The sequence below is a fragment of the Chenopodium album genome, chromosome 2 (assembly GCF_948465745.1).
Source record: "Chenopodium album chromosome 2, dcCheAlbu1.1, whole genome shotgun sequence".
In the NCBI taxonomy this organism is placed as follows: Eukaryota; Viridiplantae; Streptophyta; class Magnoliopsida; order Caryophyllales; family Amaranthaceae; genus Chenopodium; species Chenopodium album.
Genome location: NC_137835.1, coordinates 13,192,334 through 13,218,123, shown reverse-complemented (window position 1 = coordinate 13,218,123; position 25,790 = coordinate 13,192,334). Strand labels below are relative to the sequence as shown.

The following is a 25,790-nucleotide window of genomic DNA, read 5'->3' as shown; positions in this document are numbered from 1 at the left end:
TAGTGATAATATATTTATGTTAGATTTTGTTAGAATCTTCTCATAGTATATTTAATATCATGTTTTTATAATTTTTACACGTATAAAAATGGAGATATATTCGTTTGAAAACGTGTGTTGGAGACCGTGAAAAGTGAATGGGGCAAAAAACATAAGGGACAGAGGGACTATGTGTTAAGACATTGAATCGGTTTCCTTTTTATATATCAGCTGGTATGTTGGATACAAATACATGATATTAATTCAACTCCTATTAATGGATGTCATTTAGCTTAATAAAATTCTCTAGTGTTACCCAAAACCAAATTTGATCTACAACTTAACATTTGTGGGTCTCTCTACAGCCAAAAAAAAAAAAAAAAAAAAAACAAATCCACCCCTATTATATATTATTATATATCTGTTTTGTTATAAACCTTTTCACAATGGAGCGCATATAATCCTCTGCTGACCAGACAACATTCAGGTGCAATATATGCGCAGTCCTTGCAAAGCCGCTCCATTTGATACACTTCCAAATGTTTTGGTTCTCATGTTCATCAATTTTCTAAGCAGCTTCATGCAAATAATATGCACTTCAACGTTGACATAAGACAGTAGGTAGACAAGCTTAAACTTGATACTTGCATAAGACAGTAGCTTTAATTGTAATCTAACTTAATTACATGAACTTCAACCAGTTACTCTAGCTTCCACTGGATGATTCTTTACTTTTCTCTGGGACGACATCCTTGTCAGAGCTGCCTGCATCCTCAGCCTCAGGTTGGGCTGACTGCGACTGACTTCCAGCTTGAGAATCAGAGGCGATGCCAAGTACAGTAAGTACAGACCTGAGAACAGATGCAATCATAATCACCAGCCCATGATTTTATGACAAAAGGTAAATGTGCCACAAAACAGAGATCATTTTCGACATACCTTGGGAGAGAAGATTTAATGTTCTGCTGGTTTGCATGAGCAGCCAGAGGTGCTTTGAGTGCAGGAATTTTATTTAGAGCAGCTTCAAGCTGAGCTTGTGGCAACTGGAAAAAAACAGTATTAACATTTAAAACAAAACTCCAAAGGCACCACAAATATTCAGAATTCATGTGTTGTAAACATTTTTCTAACAGAAATTATGTCAAGTCAATGTGATTTTACCATCCAAAGAAAGTACAACTTAATTTCACTATTAAACAGTGTCATGCACAAACCGTCTGGTCCTGAAGGAGTTTGCAAGCAGACAGCATGATTCTAATGAAATGATCTCTTTGCAAACAACCATGCGCTTAATGGCAACAAGCAAAAGTAATTTAAGAGTTGCTCTCTATAGATCCCAGATTCAAGCTAGTCTGAAAGGTACATGTGCTCAATTAAAAATGCTAAAACCTAGTAGGATTGTTCTTCTGAATAATTAACAAGGAAGAAGTCAACCAGAGCTGAAAAGCTTCAATCTCTTTTCAAAAGAAGATTAGGCAACTTAGAGTGGAAGAGCCAAGAATTCTGAAAGCCTTTATTATAAATAATAATAATAATAGTAATTTTTTTTACCCTCCCAGTTTATTGGATAGCAGCAGGTAGATGGACTCAGATGCACTATAAAACTTAGGATCCCAGCATTTGAAGAGAAATGGAATTGTTAACTCTGCAGCTTTAGTTTTCAGTTTTCATTCATCTGTGAAAACAGTAAATTCATATTGAATTGAAATATCGTTGTTTCTGTTTTAATAAAATATACTTGATCCCCAGATAAGATGCCTCAGAAAAGATGGCTCATTAAAAAACACAGAGACATATATCAGAACATTGGACGTACCTGAAGCAACACGGTAAAAGAATGAGGCTGTGTCAACTGTGCACATTTGAGAAATCCAACCCATAACTTTGGGTATTTCCATATCTGTTAAACAATGTGTCAATCATAAGATTCAAGTAAACATGAAGGTACTCAGAGATAAATAGCAAGGCAACCTATAGCTGAAAATGTTACCTGCTTGCTTACAAGTCGAGAAAGGATATCCATTATGAAGTCCACCTATAGTGTGAAAAAATAATAAAAATTAGAGTAATCTTTTTCAAAGTGAAATGCAAATGAATACTAAAACTAGGAAACCATTGTAATACACTAATTTTAATACTAATAACCAACAAGCTCACTCTAAGCTGGTTGAAATTTAAGGCAAAAAAACGTTTTTAGATGTAGCCTCAATTTATGAGTAAATGTAAAATCCTGCCTCACAGTTAAAATGTGTGGTGTAACAAATCTAACAAAATATGGTGGCAAGATTTTACTAAATGCATGAACATATCATAAGGGTGGAAGATTAACTAGCTTAGTTGGTTAAAGCCATGAGGGGTGGTACTCTAAACCTAGGATCAAATCCCGTCTACATCAATTACCCTAGCAGCTCATTCTACACCAAAAAAGAAAAAAAGAAAAAAGTAAAAAAAAAAAAAAAGAACAGATCACGAGGAAAACATATACCTGTAACTGAATGTATCCAACAAAGGCTGTTATGGTTAAGTTTTAGTTGATACTTTGTACACAGTAGCATGCACCATAAATAATAACACAGTATTCAAGTACTAAATCAAAGCAACAAATGATCTCGCAATTTTCACGCAGCCAAAATACTTGAAATATGAAAGAGACAGTTAAAGGTAAAAAATGAAAGTGGCAGTTACAGGTAAATGGTATCTCCCAATGAAAGTGGCAGCTAGGCAATATCAAACTTAAGGTATGCTAATACATATAGTCAAACAAATATTCAGCCACTTGAAAATGAAGAAAGTCAGCAAACAAACATTTGAAAAATAGCATACCTTGGTCATCACTTTGTGGGAGCAAATCACTAGTACTCCTTCTGTCCCACATTACTTTTATTGTTTTGAGTTTTTTCATGTGAAATTAAGGAATTTGGGACATGATGTGATTACAGTGTAAAGGTTGTCCTTTTTTTGTTTTTATAATTTTTCTATGACAAAAAGGAGATATATCATTTAAGTCATTTTGGAACTTAGTGAGATATGGTTCCCCATAAACTTTTTATTCATAGTGGGTACATTTTAGGGCAAATTTGAGTTTACTTGTGTCTTTAACATTTTCCAACGAAGGCCTAATGAAGATAATTACAGTATAAAAGGAAATGGGAAGCACATTTTGCCAATTTGGGACACCAAAAATGGAAATGGAAAAAGTAAAGAGGGACGGAGGGAGTATTAATCTTGCCTAAAGCCGGTTTCAACACCGCACTCATGGAAGAGACCTTAACTTTCCAAGAACTTTCTAATAAGATAAAAGAAGCAGAAAAAAATTTAAAAGAACAATACGGCATCTCACAAGGGATTAAGGAATAATCAGAGAATTGATTCAATGGAACATAGACAGGACTTAGAGTTCGCTAAGACTTACAATCAACAAATGAAATAGCCAAATTAGACGCACAAGAAGTGTACTTAAAAGAATTTTTTTTTTTTTAAAATAATACTATTATTAATCTTTTTCTCCAGCCCCTGACATTTATTGCACAAGTTTGGGGTAGCTTCACATATTATGAACAGTAAGTGGCTTGAGCAACAGATTTTAAGCACATCAAGACAGCTAGCCAAGCAGCAGAGTTTATATAGCTTTGTTTCAGACTAAAGAAGCAAATCTTTGCTTGCTCATTTCAACAGAAAATAAATTAGAGAAATACATAATAGAACATAGCTTTAAAGGCTAGAGGATCAAAGGAGCAAAGTATATTAATATCATAGCATGCAGAAAAAAATAATATCCCTCTTACCAAAGCTGGAAAAGCACCGATTGCTTGTAGTACTGTTCTCATGAACAACAATGGAAGAGGAATCTGTTCAACCTACAAGAAGAATAGGGGAAAACAAAACCAAAGGCTTCAGGATTAACATAAGGGAAAAAAATAAAGAGAAAACATAAGAATGTTCAGAACATACCAGCTGATTCAGAACCTTGGCAATTACTTGCTGTGTGAACATTTGTCTTTGCTCAAAGCAAGCATTACATGCATCAGTCACCTGTTCATGGAAAGGAAATACAAGCAAGATCATATTAAGATGGGAATCTAGACACAAGCAGATGTAAAAATTAAAAGATGGTGGCAAGAAAAATGCCTTCTTCAAAGGAATTCCATCTTTATCAGGATCTATGCTGTGGATGGCAATTAACACTTCTGATGGAGTTAGCACAGGATTAGGAGTCGAACCCTGCAAAACAATTCATTCAAGTGGTTATATAATACTCTATAGAATTTCTTCACAAAAAAAAAAAAAAAAAAAAAAAAACCTTCCATAGAATGGTTTAAGCAGTTGCTGAATCTAATGGTTTAAGTAGTTGCCGAATCTATGAGTACTATTAAGCTAGGATGGTTTTCCCACTCAAAATCAAAAGTCAATGGATTCCATGAAACAAAGAACTCTCAATGCGAATAGTTTCTCGTTAACACTTTGGATACTACCAAGAATAGCAAATCATGACTCGTATCCTCCAGGCTCTAATAGGATGAAAAAAACAGCATATAGGTAGTTCAATTTGACAGTTTAGGCAAAGAGTAAGATAAAAGTCTTCTCTCTACTTTTGTCATCTTCCTCGTCATCTTTACTTGAGATAATACACTAAGACTTAAAAAAAATTAGCAACACAAAATTTCTACTGCTTTCAGATCGACATCCTAGTAGTAGTAGTAGAAGAATACTATTCCAAACAGGCAATAACAATTAGCAAGAATATACCTGCAGCAAGCGTGCCAGAGCAGCCTGGAACTTGTCTTGTGGGAGATTAACAGCATGAGGGAAGACCCTCAACACCTGACAATACAAAGTCAATAACGATTACTCCAAATATTGCCTACTCCAAAAACCTAGAAATACAGCTATAAAATGATGATGTGCAGGCATTGAAACTGTAGTCAAAGTTACAAGATGAATAGTGAACAAAATCTAAGCGTCTCATCTATTGTGAAACAGAGGTAGTATTTGCACAGCAACAATAACATTAGTCGGGGGTCCTAACATGAAAAAAGTGGTGAATTATCGACGCAAAGGTGATTACAAAAAGACAAGGAGAGACCGTTACAGCACTATTATTGGGACCCTCTCTTCCTCCAAATCTCCAATGTTGTAAATTATATATACCTTTTTTCTATTTGAGTAAGTAAAATAAATAAACCTATATTTATATATCAACATTAAAAAAAAAAAAAAAAAAAAAAAAAACAGATGTAGCTTCAATCAGCACAAAGGTAACCTAGAATTCTGGAAGTTGGTGAACATAAGTAAACAGGTTAATGATATGCTACATACTATAACCATCCCTAACAACGCTTAAAGGTGAGGGAAATTTTACTTCCTCCGTTTCTATATAGTTGACGCGTTCAATTTAGGCACACATATTAAGGAGAGGAGAGAGAAGGTAAGAGAATGATAAAGCAAGTGTGGTACACTAGTGAATGCAAGGTATAAAACTTACCCTAAATGGAAACGTGTCAACTAAAAATAAACTTCCTAAAAAGGAATACGTGTTGACTTTAAAAAAAAAAAACGGAGGTAAATACTATACAGTATCCAACAAGTAACTACAGAGAAACTATCTAAGAAAATAATTTCTATAAATAGTAGCATTTTCTCTGCAAGCTGCAGGTGATAAATCAAATGTCTACACAGTATCATTTACAAACAAGCATGAAAGAGAATAACATAGAGAGTATATATGTAAAAAGAACCTCCTCTTTTGGTAGAAAGGGCAATATTGGAAACAGAATCTCTATATCCTGTGCCATGCAAAAGTAAAGATGCATTAGTATATTACCAATTCTACATGGAAGTTATGAGAAGCAGAGATAAGAAAGAAAAATATACTATACCTTTATCTTTGTCTCATAAAGTTTTTTAATAGTAAATATCAATTCTGCAGATGGAACCCTGCCATCTGTAAGAGTATGCAAAACCTATAGCATGGAAAATTATGTGTCTCAGAATTTGGGCATTTTAGTTCCTCATGCCTCATAAAAGGATAAAATGCAAGGAAATATCAGTCTCTAAGGTAATATAAATCTGAACAAACCTGCATCAGAAGATTCTCACTTCCATCAGGTGGATCAGAGATAATCTCAAGAAGAGGTGGTGATGCACCCATAGTCCGAATAAGAATAGGCATCTGGCTATGAATTGCCTGTACAAAACCAAACAGTTTAAGAATGAGCAAATTAAAAAGTGCATAAATAACCCAGTCAAATAGCATTTTACATGCAAATCCAAATACACCTGTTTCGCTGACTCTGGTGAGCTTTTATATATGATAAATATTTGACGAAGAAGAGTATGTTTCTGCAAGCAAAGTTGGCCGCAAAAAACAAAATATTCAATTAGACAACAGATAACAAAGTCATACACAACCAACTAAGAAAATGTGTCACCTTTGTACATAGGGCAAAATACAGTGACATGCATTGTTGTGCTTCAGATACGGAAGTACTGGCAACAATTCCAGGTGTGCAAGGCGGGGAATTATGGGCAGATGATTCTATGGCCATTGTTTCCCCTGTAGATTGGTCTTTCGCAGCCAAAGTTATTTCAAGACTCTGATCAAGTTAAAAACAAGGGGGTAAGGGGACATCAAAAGAAGGTTGAAATTTACACGAAGTGGAATGCAACAATAGAGAATTGATAGGATGGATTGAATTTAGACATCCAATGAGTGAAAAATCCTTCTCATGAGAATCGTCCCTTAAACATATATCTGTAATTTCAAAAATATTCCTCCCACTGATCAAACAAGTTATTACAACAATTCTCCTCCACATATGAGTTTGCATATCAACAATAAAACAACCGCTCAAATCCTTCAAGTAGAGTAGTAGACACATATTAGTATATGAGGTGGAAGGGGGGGGGGGGGGGGAGAATTCAAAAGGAATAAAATCCAGCAGGTAATCTAATGAAATTCAGTCTCCTCTTATTATTATGTAAAGAACAAGTTCTGAAAAGCAATTTACACCTTTTGCGATTGAATACTTGATTTTTCAGCATCTGCACTATGTGTATTTTCTACAGTAAGCAGCTTCTCCTTAGCAAATTCTTCTATTTGCAGGGAAATTGACGGTAATGGATACAATTTATTTGCAACCTGCAAAAAAGGAAATAAGATAAAAGGCACACAAGTGATATGTGCACTTGAATAGTACATATAGAAAGCTTTATTTGTTAGCATAGTCGACATACCAAACGTATTGCCTTCATACGAACTTCCTCCATATGATGCACTGCACTCTTTGGAAGGAGAAAAGCTTATCAGAAGACTTGATATCGATACAGAATGAATGCGTATAAAGATTCATCATTTTAAATCATTTCCGACCCCTATATTAGATCCCAGTTCCTATAGTAAGAAGCCTTTTATTACATAAATTTCAATATCACTAAGGCACTAGCTTCTATAAAAGAAGTTTCGTAGTAAATTGGTAAAGCTGTTATTGCATTGCTAAACCCATGTTCTTACTTAATCCTACGTTCTAACATTTCACATACCTTAACATATGCAATAGTCTTTCATAATTTAATAAGAAATGTCAAACAAGCAACTTCCAAAAGGTAGTTTTATTCATTGTGAGATTTGTGATCACTATTCTCAATTAAAAGTTACTTTTTTTGTGACACAAATTAAAAGTTACAGATTACAACTTCTCTACACAAATTTGCATATTTTTTTCAATTTATCGCACATTTACAATATATTTATTTCCTTTCTTGACGGTTTTCATTGAATAGCAATAAAAAAAAAATATATAACTTTAATCAGTTACAAAGTGGAGAATAAGAAATACTTCTTAGAAAAATCTTCAAAATTCATAATTCTGAAACAATAAAAAAAATTCACTAACAATCCTACAAGAATTATGGTGGTAGCTAGAATAATTTCTAAAGGGCTGAGAATCATACTATCCCAGATTTTTACTTCTTAAAGTCACAACACATTTCCATAAGATCATTCTGCGCACACTTTGGTTTAACTTGTTTCCATGGACACTTATTTTTAGTTAGACAGCTTATCCCAGAAACAATTAATAATTACCACTTGCTATAATACTCTCTCCAAAAATATAAGAATTATATTGTAATATATAACTGTTATTATTTTAAATGATAAATTCTCCACTTTATTGTTCATTTTAGACCGTGATAGTTTCATTATTCATTCTCTATATAATTCCCATTGCAATTCATTATATGGTGGCCACCTTATATTTCTTCTTTTGTTAAATCAAATTTGTAATGAAAAGACATACTAGGAGCATTGAACAAATTTAGTATTTCCTTATAAAAAGGGGGATGCAATGGAAGCAATGTAATCATCTTTTTTTTTTTTTTATTTCCCTTTTAGTTGGTGCTGGAATTATACAAGACAGACAGCATATAATCCAAACACTTCAAAGCTCCTCACTGATTTCATGCATGATGGCATTGTGATTTTAATTTTTTATACCTTGTCTTTCATAATTTCTCTCAATCTTTCCTCCTTCAGTAGTTTCAAATCCTTTTTATTTTTTGGAAATTTTGTCTAAAACCACCCGTCAAATTCTTGTTTTTGTCAAAAACCACCCAAAAAAAAAAATATGTTGCCTAAGACCACCCAAATAATAAATTTTGTTGTCTAAGACCACCTAGATCAACTTTTCGGCATTGACTTCAAAATCCGGCATTGACCCAGGGCACGTGACAAGCACGTGACACCCTCCACCTTTCTTTTTTTTTTTTTCCCTTGAATTTTCTGGGCATTTTTGCCTTGAATTTCTCTCTCCTCTCTCTTCTCTTTCCTCTTCTTCTCCTTCTTTGGTCCTCCTTCCTCTTTCTCATCTAGCTTCTCCTTGTCCCTCCTCTTTTCTCTAACATCAACAACCATAAACAACAACAACGGCGCAACACTTACAACATCAACCAACCACCACCAACATCAACCGCAACAACAACAATTGCCGCAACACCAACAACAACAAAGCCAACAACCAACATCGTCAACCGCAACTACAACAACGGCGCAACACCAACAAGGCAACCACCGTCGCGAGGCAATAACTTACTATCTCTTGTAGATCTTGTTTTAATTTAGATTAGATTGTAGATCTAGTTAATTTTTTATGTAATTGTGATCTTAATTTATAAATATTATTAGATAATTGTATATTTATATATTTTCTTTAATTTTTGTTGGTTAATTATCGTTTTTTTTTAGATCTAATGGTTTTGATTTTTTTGTGTGGTATTTTTCGATTTTATTGTGTTAATTTTCTTATTTATGGGCTTATTTTCGTTTCTTGGGTTAATTTTCGATTGTTTGGGGTTGATTTTCGTTTTAATGGGTTAATTTTGGTTTTTCGCAATAATTTTTGGATGGTGGTGGTGGTGGTGTTGGTGGTGGAGTGTGGTTGTGTGTCACGGTGGGGAAGAGGCCGGTGGGAATGGTGGTGGGTAGGTTGATGGTTGGGGTCGTTGTGTTGGTTGGGTGAGGTGGTGGTTTGAAGTGGAGCTGGTAGTGTGGGGTGGGGGCTGGTGGAATGGTGGTGGTGTGTGGTATCGGTGGTGGTGTGTGGTGTCGGTGGTGGTGTGCAGTTATGTGTGCTGGTGGGAGTGGTGGTGGGTAGGTTGGTGGTTGGGGTCTTTGTGTTGGTTGGGTGAGCCGGTGGTTCTGAGGTGGGGCTGGTGGTGGTGGTGGTGGTGGTCAATAATAGACAGAAAATTCAAGGGAAAAAAAAAAGAAAAAGGGAGGGGGGTCACGTGGTTGTCACGTGCCCCTGGTCAACGCCGGAATTCAAAGTCAATGCCGGAAAGTTGATCCTGTTGGTGTAAATTTGAATTTGGGTGGTTTTAGGCAACATATTTTTTTGGGGTGGTTTTTGACAAAAACAAGAATTTGGCGGGTGGTTTTAGACAAAATTTCCTTTTTTTTTTTTTTTTAATAAAGTTTAAATTTTGAGATTTTCTTGGATATTCCCCCCCCCCCTCCAATAATGACCCTTGTATATTGAGATTTTCTTGTGTTGCAGTTGTACCCATTGCATCCCCTCTAAATTTGTCCATGCAAGCTATTATGGCTGCCACATGCTCACATGCTTTTGACCATAAGTGAAGACTGAGGAAGAGGAGGAAGGTTCATAGCCATAGGTTTTATTTTTTATTTTTTATTTTTAATAACGTTGTCAATTTCCATCCAAAAAAAATGTGCAAACAAGACCATAGGGTCATCTTTGAATCTCTGGCATATGAGGTTATATTTTAGCGTATTACTTTATTTCATGCCTCTAGGGATTCAAGGGTTAATATCTTAAAAGAAAAGGATGATCTATCAGAATGATAACACATCTATGTAGACATTGGGAAAATAGAGATGATTTCTCATACAGCATCCCCGACCACAGCTAATTTCTCAATGAACACAAATTTTTCCAATCAACATTTACATTTAGATCATGGTTCAATTAGAGAATGACATCTACATAAAATCATTAAATATGATAAAAACACAGACCTGCAAAGCAATTTTCAACAGCACATCACGGAGAGTTGGCCTCAGCATTATCAAACTCCACACAGCACTGAGACCTTGAGTAACCCGATCTCCATTGTGCAATTCTTTTTCATCTTTATCTCCAATCTCAGGTGAACACAAGCATTCCAATAATTTAAGGCTCGATTTGGGCAAATATGGAATTTCACTGAACAAACGACTCAAAGATTTGTCAGATGGTGGGAAAGAATCTCTCAGTGTTTCTGCCTGCATAGATATTCAACAACTTACCACAAAGAATATATGTCCAATGGAACGAAATTGACAAAGTAGAGGATTGTATACCCACCACTTTTAGAAGAAAAGTTTCATATACAGAAGAAGCAGTTGTGGAAGAAAAAAAGTCACGCTCTTCTTCTGCCTCCCCATACAATCGATAGAGGACACGTAATGTCAACTCGTGTCCCTAAAACATTGCATGATTCAGTTAATGTAGTGCATATTTTTGGACAATCATATTTCAAAACAATCATAAGAAACTCAAACAAATATCATAGAAACAAACACAACATGACGTCAATAGCAGCAAATTAAATAATATACATCACCTCATGGTTTATGTAATCTGACAATATGTGTGTCTGTAGACATGTCCAAAGGTCAAGGTCCAATGAGAGCTGCAGAAGGAAGAAAGGGAAACTAGGTCAAAGCACAGAAAATGTCACATATAGTAGTGAATCCCAAAGGGACACCTGACTAAAAGCCGTAAAAATTCAAAACACAGCATCTTTATCTGCTTCATTCCAGCATCACTATTCTTCTCTCAGATTTTCTAATATTCGATATGGAGCTGCTTTTCTAATATTAACACATCACCCAAAAAAAAAAATAACCATCCTCAAGGTAGCCAGAAGGATACACCAAGTTTTAAAGAGTTCATTTCAAAAGGCAGTACAATATTAATTTTAGCATCCAGGTCTATTAAGCAAATAAAAAAAGATAATGTTCTCACCAAACGTTAATGAGTAAATATACATAAAATTTGAGCTTTAACAAGTTAATTAATCCAGCCATATTCACAGAGGTAGAAATTATCAAAAGCCTAAGTCCACTAGAAAATAGTGATGCTGCACCGTAGTGAAAAACGCTTATGAGTTCTGACATAGAAAAAAGGAAAGTCAATCACACATCTTCAAAGGTGATAGGATTTTTTTGGTTTGGTAGAATTCTATTGGTTTACTCCGCTATCATACAGTATAAGTATGCAGTTTGGAAGGCAAAACAAGAGGAATAAAATAGTTTACTTTGCTTCTTTACTATATCAAAGTTTAAGTTAGAAATGAATGACCTAAATTCCATACTAGGGAATAATCTGACATCTTAATGGGCTGTAATGCTGATGTTAACTTCTCTTTGGACTTTGGTCTCAGAATCATGGCCTCATGAGGAGTTCCCTAATCATTCTGATGTATTGTGAAGCAGGAATCCTTCTATTCTTTTCCCTCGATATCTAGTACACTTTGGTCCCAAAACTCCCATTTTATTGTAATAAAAATTTCTCGTATAGAAAAAGGCCCTAAATATTAGTTTTCATCTTCAAAACTAAATGCTTTGTCTGGATAAGAAAACTTGATAGATTTTTTAAAAAAAAAGTTTACTTTAAACTACGGCTTTGGGATTCTTTGTGAAGAATAAGAAACTTTAAAAACCAGGTATTTTAGAAAGCCATTATACAAATTTACACCCCAAAATCCTTTAGAATGACACCAAAAATTCCTCTTTTCCTGGACAGAAGTTCTCTCTTTATAAAACATCACTTCTTTATCTGAAATCATACCAGATCATGCACTAGTAAATGAAGTGATTTAACTTTTACAAGAAAAAGGATAATTTATCATGCAAGGACTTGAATGAAGGCTCTTGATAACGCAATCATTTGAAAGATCCTTTGGATATCAAATTTCCCAGTTCAATCAGCGTAAAGGGGAAAATATGATTCACCCAAGAGGAAAATTTTGAAACCTTACAGTTTGATAGTTCTTTGCTGTCTTTCATGTTGATAAATTATTTAAAATAAAATAAAAAAAAATAATAAAAAAAAAAAACGTGTTTGCACACTTTCTACTAACTGACTAATTCAAATCCGCAAATGAAATGTTTTATAATAATGTTTGCTGAGGAACAAACCCATCACTAAAAATAAGAAATACAAAAGCACCTTAATTGAAGGATAAGCATTAAAATTATAAAACATAATAATTACCTCAACTCCCAAATAAGAAAGTAAAGAGAATCGAAGCTGTGAACCTCCAGAGACAGCAACCTGCTTGTATGCTTCCACAATGCGCAAAAATACCAGTTTTTGAAGCTTATCCTTGTCCTCGCTAGAAAGGTCTATCACAGGTGCTGAGAGCTTAGGCAAGACAAACTGGTGAACTGGCCCAAGGGAACTAGCTGTAGAGGCCATCCCTATGTTTGCATCTGCTGCAGCAGCTTTAGAGCTAAGTTCCTCAGACTTCTCAGTTGACACTGATGGAAGTGATTCTATTTTTAAACTTTTCCCAACACTTGTAACTTGATCTTGGCTGCCATCATCCCGATCTGTGGAGGCAAACGATGAAGAAGCAACAGTGTCCAGGAATCCATCGCTATGAGCATTATCCAAGCCCGGAATGGCATTATCTGAAGGTCCCATATCTTGAAACTCACAGGCAACAGCTGACCCTTTGGGTACTTCAAAAAGATTACCAGAAGCAAAAGCACATGGCATATCTGAATCAACAAGCTCAGTTGAACTTTTTGACGTAGCACATGCCACAATGTTATCAGCAACATCCATAGCATGAGTTTCTTGTAGAAGTGGATGCTGTCAATTCAGGGAAGACACGAAACTCAAATAAACTAGAGAACAAATAATATATATTTCCTACAAAAAAAAAAAAACAAACAAACTTGTACCAAAAAAAAAAGTACACAGGAAAAATAGTTCTTTATAACATTAGTGAACAAAGAGCATATACTTGTGTAAACAAAAGAAAGGAAAAGAGCATATATACAATCTGTAACAAAAATGCAGGTTTTAGGAATGGCTGTCTTGAGTCCTTGTGGAACAGAGTCCCAGACTACTTTCCCTTTGGACTACTTTCGATAAAAGATAATTTCATAGAACAAAACTACATCACGATAAAAGTTATAAGACTGCATACAAGATACAGAGGAATTTTGATTAAGTGGGAAAATAACCCAGGTGCAACCAACCACAAACAGGCTACAAACACAGCACAATCCCAGAACACCCCAATTCCACTAGTCATATAGCAACAAACACGGTATTGCCCTCAAAGCAAAGCATTACCTTCATGAACCCCATCACTTAGCCTGTCATTGCTCCAGCCATTTTTACCCTTTGGTACTTTTTCATAGTGGTTCTGCTGGAGTTATCTCCTAGTTTAAAGTATGATCAGGAAGCTAAATTTTCCTTTGGTGCTTTTTCTTAGTGGTTCTGCTGGAGTTATCTCCTAGTTTAAAGTATGATCAGGAAGCTAAATTTCCCTTTGGTACTTTTTCATAGTGGTTCTGCTGGAGTTATCTCCTAGTTTAAAGTATGATCAGGAAGCTAAATTTCCAATAAATGTGACAAAGCATTACTTGTACACTGATCAAACTTTATATATATATATATATATATATATATATATATATATATATATATATATATATATATATATATATTTGGGGAAAGGGGCCTGCAACATCACATCTTTGAGACTAAAAAGATGCAACATGAAAAATATAGATGCTTGCCTCAATGTCAAGTGACACTGGTGGTTTGACATCAGCTGCTGCAGATATGAGCTCGGAACTGCTACAGTGAACAGCATTTGTCAAAAATGATGAAAGTTGGTCAAAGGGGGTATCAGTATCAACTTTATTGTAACGCAAACCCAAATTTGCTTGCAGTTCTTCATCTCCCTCAGCCTTTGGGCAAGTAGAAGGAAGGTTTCTCAAGTTCCATATAACCACCTCTGCAAGTAAGTCAGCAGAGATACCTGATATAAGTATCTCCAAAGATGCAGCAGCCTTTTCACCTTGAGCAACCAGGGCACCAAAAAGCCCAACAAGTTGCTGTACAGGCCCCAAATCATCATCTTTCGATGCACTTGCCACCCCAGGTGAATCAGACTTAATTTCGACAGAAGAACGAAGATCACCTGACTTATCACTCAGCTCCTCTGATACACTGTGCATAGATCGGGCACGTTTTCCAGGTGTATCATCATCTTCATTCCTGTCACCAACTTCCAGGTCACTGGATCTTTTTCTACCCACCTTATTATGCACTGGATCATGGACTTCAAGTGACTGCTCCTCCTGTCAGATACCTCAGGATAAGTTGGTGCAAATTTGAACAAATTATCTAAGTTTTCTTATATGTAAAACTGGTACATTCAAGCAAATGCTACATAAAAAGTTACTCATCTAAAAAAGAAAAATCTTATTCAGTTCAAATAATCCAAGAGTGAATACCTTAACAGCAACTAGCTCAGCCTTTTCCTCCTTCACATTTCCATTGTTACTGCACATGCTTTCAAGGGCTTTTTCTGCCATATGCCCAGCATTCATTTCCTTCAAAGCACCAACTAATCGATCCCGCCACTGATGAAATCAATGATATCATGAGCTAAAAGAGCATAATGTTTTAATAGAATAACTCTCATTATTTGTCCCGCTGCAACTTGAATGTCCAATTGGTAACAATTACAACATTAAATAAGTCAACAACTCGGCAAGTTATAGCAAACAATCTCCGATGTCCTATGAAGGTATACTCATTTATCACATCACAAAATGTAGGCAGAATGATTAAATGATGCAGCAAACTTTGAAAGCCTAATGGAACTAGTGGATGCCTCCTCATAAGAGTCAAAATAAATATGCAGCTACAAACTGACTCTCCTAAAGCTCAAAGATTCTAATCCATCAGCATCCTCAAGTCTACCAAATCAAAGGAGACACACTCTATCCAAGTATATTCAGACCTAGGGTGGAGCATGGCAAGGTAATAATTATAAATTTAGGCTCCGTGAAAAAAATAGCAGAGTTTATGTGTGTTGGGGGGGGGGGGGGGGTGCGTGCATGTGTGTGTGTTTGAGAGAGAGAGAGAGAGAGAGAATTCTGGTAGTCACATCAATTAAATTGACATCATGATTCAAGCTCATCTGCTAAAGGAAATACACATGGGAAAAAAAGTAGAGCTTGAAAAAAGTCGTGTCGTGCGTGTTCGTGTTTAGTCTCATGTCAATTTCGTGTTGTTCATAAAACCTATCAAAAACTATGTAAAATGTAAAATAAATGCATAATTTGACCACTTCATCTAAAAGGGTCATGTTCGGGTTAATTTTGTTTCGTGTCGACTTCGTGTTTTCTCTCAGTAACTTTGTGTTCGTGTCGAGCTGGTTTCGGTCGTGTCGTGTGAAATATTGCAGCTCTAGAAAAAAGGGATCAAATCCATGGTCAGGAAGCGTCAGGTTGATTTTCTGAAGCGTATGACAATGGATGGTGCAAGAATGATTGCAGTGACTAGATCAATGAAAGTGATAGTTAACATAAAGGCAAGGCCCACGATCCCAATCAGCTTTAATGAATATTAAATGCACAAAAAGGGTCAGTTTAGCCTGCAACTTATAGTGATATGTTAAGCACTGCAAATTAAGACCAGACTGAAATTACTGACTCAACATGGGGCCAAATGATTGCAATGCAAAGCCAGAATCCCACGGAATGAATCCATGAAACGTGTATCTTTGTATCACAATTCTGAGATTACTCTAGTGGGAACAGACATCGGATGAGAGCTTGATTTACAGAAACAAAGTAATGTGGCGCAATTTGCAAAGAAAGGAATCTGCTGTGAGCCAGTGAATGCATTAGAAACTTTTTCACACTTAATTTCTATGATGTTCTTTCATTCAGCTCTCTTAATAGCTACTCCCTCTATCCCTATTTTTTTGCCCCATTTGACCAAACACCGTCTTCAAGACGCATCTTAAAACGTCTATATCTTCATTTCCATAAACGTAAAAATTATACAAATGTGATATTAATAAAATGTACAATGCGACGAATCTAACAAGACAACTCAGGATTATGCAATCTTGCATAGATTAACGGTAATATATGATCAAAAGTTTTAAAGTTTGACCCAAAAAATGGCTATGGGGCAAAAATAAAGGGACAGAGGGAGTATGTACCAAGATATCAACAATGTGCAAACAAGGGCAAAAAAAAAAAAAAAAATAAATAAAATAAAATAAAATAAAATCCCCCCAAGTCTTAATGCTCAGAAGACATGCAACAGAAGGATTGTCTAGTTTTGGAGCAAGGAAGAGAAAAACTGCAGACCTACCTTACAGTCTTTAATTTACTTAACATTAAGAAACATGGGAGAAGAGGGACCAGACCAACAGCGCTGACAACAGTTGGTGCCTCCATGTGGCATACGGTATAAGAAAATATTGATGATGCGTTATTGAGTGATTATGAATCGGTCTGGCGCTTCATCATTCAAGACCATGAGGAAAACGTGATCCAGCTGTATTATGCAGCTTTGTGGGAAATGTAGTGGCAAGATAATTTGAGAAAACAAGATAGCATTTAGATTATACATCTTGGTAAATTGAAAGTAAATTGGAGCAAAAGCTCAAAAAGGGAGAGGAACCGGAAGAGGTAAAAAAATTTAACCAAGACATTTGTCATAAAGTAACAAAGATCTAGGTCCAGGGAAACATGTTAAGACAAAAGGTCATAAAGTGACCAGCTGGTTTTCACCCAATTGGTGGTGTGAGCCGTGTGACATAATTAGTAACCCCTTTAAATTAATTCCAGCAACTACTCTAAAGTTTTACAAGTAGCTTCATTAAGCATGTAGGTAGCTCTATCCCTCCATCAGTAACCCCATACATAATTACATACGTTGTCAGTAATCTCATAATGGTTAGTAAGTCCATGTATGGGATTATTGACAACCTCATTTTAAATTTTTCACACCGTCAACTAATGGTGTAGCTCATCTCATATAAGAAATTGTGGAAAGGTGACTAACAATTTGCCCAATTGAAACATCATCATCTCAATTCTCATTATAGTGGTGGTTGCAAAATGACCAAATGATGTTATTAACTTAGTTGAGGGACCTTTAAATTAACAGAGAGCTCGGTCAGAGTTTTTGGAATGGATTCAAATTGAGCTAGAATACGTTCCATTGTTTGGTTGAACTTTCTTGCCTTAGAATCTCATACCATGAAATTTCTAACTCCACCCCAACTACCAAGAATCACATACCCACCATCCCCCTAAGATTATGACTCTATTCCACTCTGGATACAAACCCTAGCTATAATAGAAAGGGAAACGAGAAAAATAATGAAAAACAATCACCACACTTTGCCATCACTAGAAAGGCATCACCAAACGTTTCTTCTTCGTCTAACGCTATTAGTTTTTTTTTTCTTTTCTAATTATGGCGCAAATTAGGTGCAAAATTCAGGCAAAGAGATGCTATAGCCTTTATGAATAGAATAGTTAGCGTTTTATTCAATCTTCAAAATTTTTTACATTCTTCTACTCTTTGTAATTTTTGTAGGCTTTTTTTTCTTCACTTGCTATAATCTTTTTTTTTTTTTTTTAGAGAAAACCTGCAATATTGGTTTTGTACAAAGTTGACTCTTTTCCTTCTCAAGATAAAATAAGAGTGCAGGTGCTTTAAGGAGATAATGGCATCCAATAACTGGTAATTCCTTTATAATGTCATCGCTGTCAAGAAGTTAGGACTTCGGAGGTATTAACATCACAAAAAGGGAATGGCTAAAATCCATACCTAGGGTTTGTTTAACAAAGTTTTAATTTTTAAACCCATACCTCAAAGGCTCAACCTACAGGGAAGGTGGGTATGGCTCATACCAAATGCACCAAATTATCAGATATCAAATAAAGTAACAATATTCACTCCCAAACATAACCAAACACATGGTATTAAACCCATACCACCTCAGCTTCATTTGCAATTCCAAACTCATACCAAAAAAACAAACTTTCTCTTATACACATGCAAGTCATTCACTGCTATGCCAGCTTCAAGCATCTATACCTGACACAAAATAGAATATCTAATCCCAATCCAGTGAGGCCACTTTCAATAAGAAAATTAATAACAGGTCAAGTACGACTAGAAAGTGTCACATACCTAAAGATAAAGATAGCAGATGACCAAAGAAAGTTGATTTATGAAAGAAAAAAATGAGTAAATATACAAAGGGTCAAAATTATGACTCTTAATTATCTAATGTGTATTGTTCAAATTAAGTAGACAGTCATCTTACAGTTACTTAAACAACCAAGGTAAATCTATCAACCCTATCATCAAATTAAGTAGACAGTCTTCATACAACTATCCTAACAACCAAGGTAATCAGAACTTTATTTACATAAGAAACAGCGCAAAAAAGGAAGATGAAAGATCATACCGGTGTAGCACTAGGGTGTGCACACTTCAAGCAAGAGAGATATGCATTCTTTAAAGCATTTTGTACTCCATAAGCATGCAACCCCTTGATAACAGAATTTGAAGGATCCAGACCCAGAAGGACTGGAAGAATTCGTCCATAGAAGGATGGCCTCTTCACAGCAATGGCTGACAAACTGGTAAAGAATATATAATAAGTAAGACCAAACAGTCAGAAAAAAAATCATGAGGATCCCAAGATAATGAAAGGAAGAAAACTTGGGACACAGATCTAAATATTTGGACTATGACATCAATCAGAAGGTCATGGTCTCATGGTCTTAAAAAAGGCTTTTGCAATAGGAACTGATAGTATGTTTTCCATTTTGTCCTAAGAGGATCTATTTTCTGGTGACTATGACATCACTTATCTTTCTAACAATTCAAAGACAGTGATATCATTTGATAGGCTGAAACACTTGTGATTACACACACAAACACACCACCACCCCCACCACCACCACCAACAACAACAACAACAAAAGATGTGTGTAACACTAACACGGCACTTGAACATTTGCCACAATCTCCCCCACAACAATAAATGTAAAGCCTTGCATTACAGTTTACAGATATAATTCAATACTACATGAATGGGAAGTTCCCATCATTGTTGTGCTTCCTGCAAGTAAACTTAAAATAGAATAAAAGACTACTGACCCAAGGCAATTGACAAAGGATCTAACATCTAAAGATGATGGTAAAATGTTCCACAGCCGTGTTACTGCAGTCGTCAATCACCACAGCGTTTCTCCAGAAAAATTAAAGTCACCCCATTATCATTCACAAAATTGAAGTATTTCCTGCAGTTGACTCTGGGGAGAAAAAGGCATCACTATTACTTTGAAGAGTAAAGCAAGTTCAGGGCAGGAACATTTGCTAATAGGAGTTGTAAAAGGCTTAAAGCAAAATACAACACCAAAATAATGCCTTCTTCTTGTGCTTAGATACAGCTATACTTAAACAAACAATTAAAAAGTCATTGCATTGACAGCTGTTCCTGTTGGACTAAAAATCCAAAGATTTGTGAATGTTAAAAAATCTCATCTAGTAATACCCAGGTTTTATTCAAAAACAGAAGGCCGTTTAACAAAGTATTTAATAGGTGTATCAGGGTAATTGAGTCCACACTTAGTAAATGACAGCATTAGAAATCAAATAAATTAGTTACTATTGTCATTTAAGTAAAAACTGATAAAATAAGGATATTGGAAATCAGAGTTTAGGGGGAGTGTATGAAAAAGCACACCTCAAGAGCGCCTAGTTGCTAGATGATTGGGGTAGAGCGCTTTGTGATCTAGATGAGATGAATTCAAAGAAGTGCATGAGGTGCACCAGAAAGCGCACCATTCAGATGCAACCAACTACCAAAGGCGCACATCAGTCGAAGCTGAAGCAGCTAGTTTTGAAAGCAAGGTAAGCCCCCCCCCCCCCCCCCCCCTTGCAACTCGAAATATATTTAATTTTTAAATTTAGTGCAAATCACTCTACTGAGGCAGATCGATGGAGACCTAAGGCGCGACTAGGTGCAGCAAGACTTATATGGCCTTATCGCACCTAGAGCTTTCTTGTACATCGATTTAGTCAATAATGCCATTTCTTTTTCATATATGTATTCAAATAAAAGCACGGCTCGGGTATAAAACTTGAATTACTAAACTTCAAGACCAAAATAGAAAACACCAAGCATTACTTGGGTATTAGCTAGGGAGCTACTAAACTTCTAGACTAGCAACCTTACATCATTTTCCAAGCAAAAAAGGAACTCATTAGAGAGGTATAGCTTACCAATTAATGAGCACAACCACCATGGAGGTGCTGAGCGATTTCACGATGGGGAGGCGAAGCTGATCAAGCAATAATCTCAAACTTTGACTGGCTTCAATTGACAGATCCCCAAGCTTCAGAAGAGGATGCCCTCTACGAACACATGAGATACTGAACCCTGCTTCCTTACCTAAAGCTAAAATTAGACCCTTAATAACAATATCAACAAGAAACATTAAGTACATACTAATTGCTAGATTGATTTATGATCCATACCATTACCATCACTAATAAGATGAGATGGAAGCTCAGTACCACCATTGGGGTCTGGAGTATAAATAAGAATGATGGCTGCAACAAATTTCAGAGCCAACAATCGTTTTCCATCACTTCCAGACTGAAATACAGGCATTCATCAGATACATAAAAAATGAATGATTTTTTTTATTTCTAATAAGAGCACTGAGAACTTATTTTTAAAAAATTATATACAATTGGAAAAAACACTGAAGAACTTTATGCAAGGTAACATGCCTCAAAAGCTATTGAACATATCTTTTCCTTCAACTTCAGCATCCACTCCCACGCTGACTCAAGCGAATCATCCAACTTGCTTGCATTTAGCCCCTACACTTGCCAGAATAAGATGAGATGAGAACATTCTTGAAGCAAATTGATTAGAAGACGAAAAACATTTGTAAGGAAAATGGTACGAACCATCCAGGGATAAGTTTAAGCTAATTGACATCATATTAAATTGGAATCACATTAAATTCATGCCCTCCTACACAGGCATTGATAATTCATAGTCCCTCTGTTTTTTTTTTTTTTTTTAAATCTTCCTACTTAATGTTCATATAAAATGTAGTAAGTGGAAGGTGAGTCCCTTTTTTTTTACTTTTTAGGTAGGAGATAAAAAGTTGTTTAGGTATTGTTATATAATTTAATATGGACCAAGTGATGGGGAAAGGAGTGATAGAAGTGGAAATTATCTTTAATATAAAAAAAAAAAAAATAAAGCAAAAGTAGGAAGATGAAAAAAAAAAAAGAACATATCAAAAATAGAAAGTGGGAAGATTTTTTTTTAAAAAGAAAGAAAGAAGAACAAAGGGAGTACTAAAAACTAACCTAAAATTTGGAATGCTATATCATCACTCTCCTAAGAAAGCTTTGCAATAGCATATTTGTTCCCTTTAATGAAAGGAGCAAAAAAAATAGAATTTGATGAAATAACAATCATTAAAAGGGGGGGGGGGGGGTGAATAAAGTGCAGGACAATCGGAAAACCTATACTAGGAAGATTTTACAAACACAAATTTCTAAGTAGTCATCTGAAAGACAACCCCAGGCTTGAACTCTTACAAATCTATGAGCCAGGCCAGTTCAGCGTGCTCAAAGCCTCAAGCGCATTTTGGCTCACATACCTAAATGCATCATCTGAAAGACAATCCCAGGCTTGAACTCTTACAAATCTATGAGCCAAGCCAATTCAGCGTGCTCAAAGCCTCAAGCGCATTTTGGCTCACATACCTAAATGCAGCATATTAAGCTATAAAAAGTCTCAAGCTCACTCACATTCTCAGCAGTGACATGGGAAACCTCAAGGCATCACCTCTACACGGTTAGCAGAATCAGCCATAACTGGGTCAAACTAACAACCCCCCCCCCCCCCTCTCTCCTGTGCGGGTCACTATATTCCCACCAACATGATGTTAAAATCCTACACAATTACAGATTCAACTTTTCAGCAAACAAATTTAATGGATCATATGTCACACGAGATTACCTGTAATGCTATTTTCTCCATGGTACAGCAAAATATATTAGTGCCAGATGTAATAGCTTGCCGGGCCACTGCTGGAGTATCATCATCAACAACAGTCAACAGTGCAGTTGTAATTTCAGGTAAAACCTCCAAATGCCTCAACCCAATTTCACCAATTACCCTAGAATCCAGATGAAAACATCAGATAGATTGATATTTCTAGAAAGAAGAGAGTGAAAATCTAGACAAAATGGAAGGTAAAAGAAAATACAATCTTAGAAAAAGGAAAGTGCTAAGACCTTTAATGCCCAATCTAAGAAAATAAAAAGGACTTAAAGCCTTTCTTTTTTCCAAAAAAGCAACAAAATCAGAATCTGCTTCAAGCTCACTAACCTTAGCAAACGCAAAAGAGTTTAACGACAGATGCATGAATGACCCCCTCAAAAAATCAGGAATATGCAAAGAGAAGACGAATACAAATGGTAAGGGGGGTGTGTGAAATTGGAAGCAGCAGTTTACAAGTCCACTAGTGAAGAACAGACGTGGGCCTGAATACAAATGGTAAGGGGGGTGTGTGAAATTGGAAGCAGCAGTTTACAAGTCCACTAGTGAAGAACAGACGTGGGCCTGTCATCTAAGGTCATTCTAGAAATTAGTTTAAGGAGACAAGGAAATCGAGGGATTTTGTATCAGCAGGAATCAGTCAAAGTCTTAATAATGAGAACATTGCATTTTTAAATAGTTCTCCATAACTCTTCCTAGTTTGGCTTCAGCCCATCAAAAAAAGCATCTCACCCCCTTGGAGACCACATAGACTTTAATCACCTTGTGCAAAGAAAATTCCATTTAACAGAAACTGCTAAAGCTACCTTACACAATCAGGAGATGTTTCTAAACACTGCAATAAAATCCAATTCACCTTATCCCTTAGGAATAAAATTAAACAATCTGCCACAAGGAAGCTCCTAGTCTTCTTTAAAATTACAAGCAATCCTACACAAATCATAAGCAAGAATTATGAAGACCTTTCTTACAATAAAGAGAATCATGCCTCTACACCTCATCCACCAGTATAAGAACCCTCCTTAGAAATCAATCAAACAATCAAAGCCTTAATCCCATAAGTGGGGTCAACTAAAATGAACCAAAAGTGATTATTCCATGTAGTCATCGACAAAAATCTTCCTCCATCCCTTACGACCCAATGCCTCATCCTCATGCAAATCCAAATACATCATATCCTTCCTAACTCCTTCAAACAAATCATTTTCGGTCTCCCTCTCCCTCGTTTAATCCCTCTATGGTCCAACTCTTTGTATCGGCGCACCCTCTGCCTCCGTCTTACATAACGTAGACGAATTTCCCTTAATTTGTGTGCAATGCCTGCCACACCTACTTTCTTCCAAACAACCTCATTTCTAATTCTATCTTTTAGAGTATTCCTGCACATCCACTAAAATGCGCATTTTTGTAACCTCCATCTTATATCTTAGGAGCGCAACATTCGGTAACATAGAGCAACACTGGTCTTATGGCAATCCCGTAGAATTTCCCTTCAGCTTTAAGGGAATGCTTTGGTCACATAACACTCCCGTGGCTGCTCTCCATTTAAGCCACCCCAACTTAATCCTATAAGTCACGTCTTAATCAATGTCACCATTTTTTTGAATGATCTACCCAAGATATTTAAAACACTCATGGTCAAAAACTTTCCATCCAAACTCACCACATCATCGCTTGTCCCCCTCTGAGTACCAAAGCGGCATACCAAATATTCGGTCTTACTCTGATTTAGCTTAAATCTTCTAGATTCCAACCTTTGTCTCCATTGCTCCAATTTGGCAGTAACCTCTTAGGAAATACAGCATTAATTAAGAAAGAGATTCCTATGTGGAGAAGGACAACCTGCATCCTGGAAATTAAATTCACAGGGCACAAGTAGCTTGACAAGTGAATCAGTCAACCTTACCAAACTCCAGTTTAATTCTTTTAAACAAACAAGTTGATCTCGAGGCAAACAATTCTCACAATAAACCTTAGAATAAAAGAAGATTGATTGATAGAGTAGAAATTTTAGCCTCCTTTCATTATAATCATTATCACTTCTATTGTTACATAAATTCCCAATAATATTCAGTGTTCTTGTGACACCTTGTCAGCAAAACATTGGATTTAAACTTTTTCTGGACATTCTAAAACAATATATGTAACTACTTCGTATTATTTGAAAAAAAGAACAAAAAGATTGATATTCTACTATTACAACTGTATCATTAGGGGGGAAAAAATGATACTTCAATCTTCTACCATAAATCGATGTACCAATCTTAAACCCATTTTAGGTAATCCCTAAGGTTTTATCATCAAACTATCCTCTTGATTGTCCAAAATGAAAAATCGCAAACACCTCCTCTTGAGACTATCCCTAGACCCTAGTAGCTTTGAAATCAATCATTGAATTCTCAATACTGAATTGTCCTTCCACAAACATTCTTCTTAAGAACTACAGAATGTTACCAATAATTCTTGTTATATCAATGTTCCAACAAACTCCTAAACCAAACAACAAACAATGTAAAAATGGCTAGTACAAGTACTAAACTTTACAATCATCAATCATCCTACACAAAAAATCAAAACCCCACAAACTAAAAATATCAAATTCCGTAAAAATTAACTTTAATCAGTAAAAACACAATCAAATTGATAACCCACAACGATAAAATTCAAAAGCGAATCCATAAAAATAAGTTTTAATCAGTAAAAATGAAACCCGAGAGGAGAAACTTACTCAGTAACGCATTTACGAACAGGGCTAAAACAATCCGAAAGAAGCCTCAACAAAGAAGGGAGGAAATCAGAGAAAGAAACAGTAGTATCATCTTCTAAGCCCAACAATTCCTGCTTAAGTTGATGCAAGTTTTCGAGCTTTGAAGGGGTATCAGCAGCAAAGGTAATTGAATCAATGAGACTCTGAATTCTTTCTTCAGAACCAGCCACCATTAATCCCACCATTATTCTTTCTTCTTCTTGGTTGATTAATTTTGTGAATTTTGCAATTGCTTCATAGCAAGATCTTGCTGTATGTTTTGGGGATAGTTAATGGGGGTCGAGCGGGAGAACAAGGGGTTGGACGTTAGAGACTGAGAAAGAGAAATTGTTAGGGACAACTTTCCTAATTAGCTAATGAATTTTTTCATATTAAC

The 25,790-nt window shown here is 35.8% G+C and overlaps 1 protein-coding gene across 5 annotated transcripts; it reads right to left on the bottom strand.

Annotated features, from left to right (window-relative positions):
* Positions 1 to 359: 359 nt before the first annotated feature.
* On the bottom strand, positions 360 to 22,757 carry LOC145596289 (uncharacterized). Of its 5 annotated transcripts, XM_081652630.1 has the most exons (27): positions 22,606 to 22,757; positions 21,354 to 21,446; positions 21,096 to 21,216; positions 20,841 to 21,015; positions 19,015 to 19,189; positions 15,020 to 15,148; positions 14,704 to 14,863; positions 14,297 to 14,517; positions 12,756 to 13,358; positions 11,101 to 11,169; positions 10,842 to 10,958; positions 10,514 to 10,759; positions 7,213 to 7,260; positions 6,989 to 7,117; positions 6,408 to 6,572; positions 6,256 to 6,318; positions 6,056 to 6,163; positions 5,856 to 5,939; positions 5,715 to 5,762; positions 4,726 to 4,800; positions 4,108 to 4,200; positions 3,931 to 4,011; positions 3,765 to 3,836; positions 1,970 to 2,014; positions 1,796 to 1,879; positions 919 to 1,022; positions 360 to 830 (listed from the first exon to the last, which is right to left on the bottom strand). In XM_081652630.1, exons 1-27 carry the CDS (start codon positions 22,624 to 22,626, stop codon positions 686 to 688), a joined length of 3,474 nt encoding a protein of 1,157 aa, XP_081508756.1. In that variant the 5' UTR covers positions 22,627 to 22,757; the 3' UTR covers positions 360 to 685. The 5 variants fall into 5 exon arrangements, with proteins under 5 accessions (XP_081508756.1, XP_081508752.1, XP_081508753.1 ...); XM_081652626.1 differs by having other exon boundaries at positions 14,297 to 14,863; XM_081652627.1 differs by having other exon boundaries at positions 14,297 to 14,863; positions 20,841 to 21,009.
* Between the last annotated feature and the right edge of the window lie 3,033 nt (positions 22,758 to 25,790).

What these genes read in the sequence shown, in the direction of transcription:
- LOC145596289 (XM_081652626.1), bottom strand. Translation starts at nt 22,626, where the DNA reads ATGGAGAAAATAGCATTACAG. An exon ending in GTGGTTGTGCTCATTAATTG is followed by an intron (nt 19,190 to 20,840) that starts GTAAGCTATACC and finishes ATTCTTTACCAG; the next exon opens with TTTGTCAGCCATTGCTGTGA. An exon ending in CTCGACTTGTAAGCAAGCAG is followed by an intron (nt 1,880 to 1,969) that starts GTAACATTTTCA and finishes ATTGTTTAACAG; the next exon opens with ATATGGAAATACCCAAAGTT.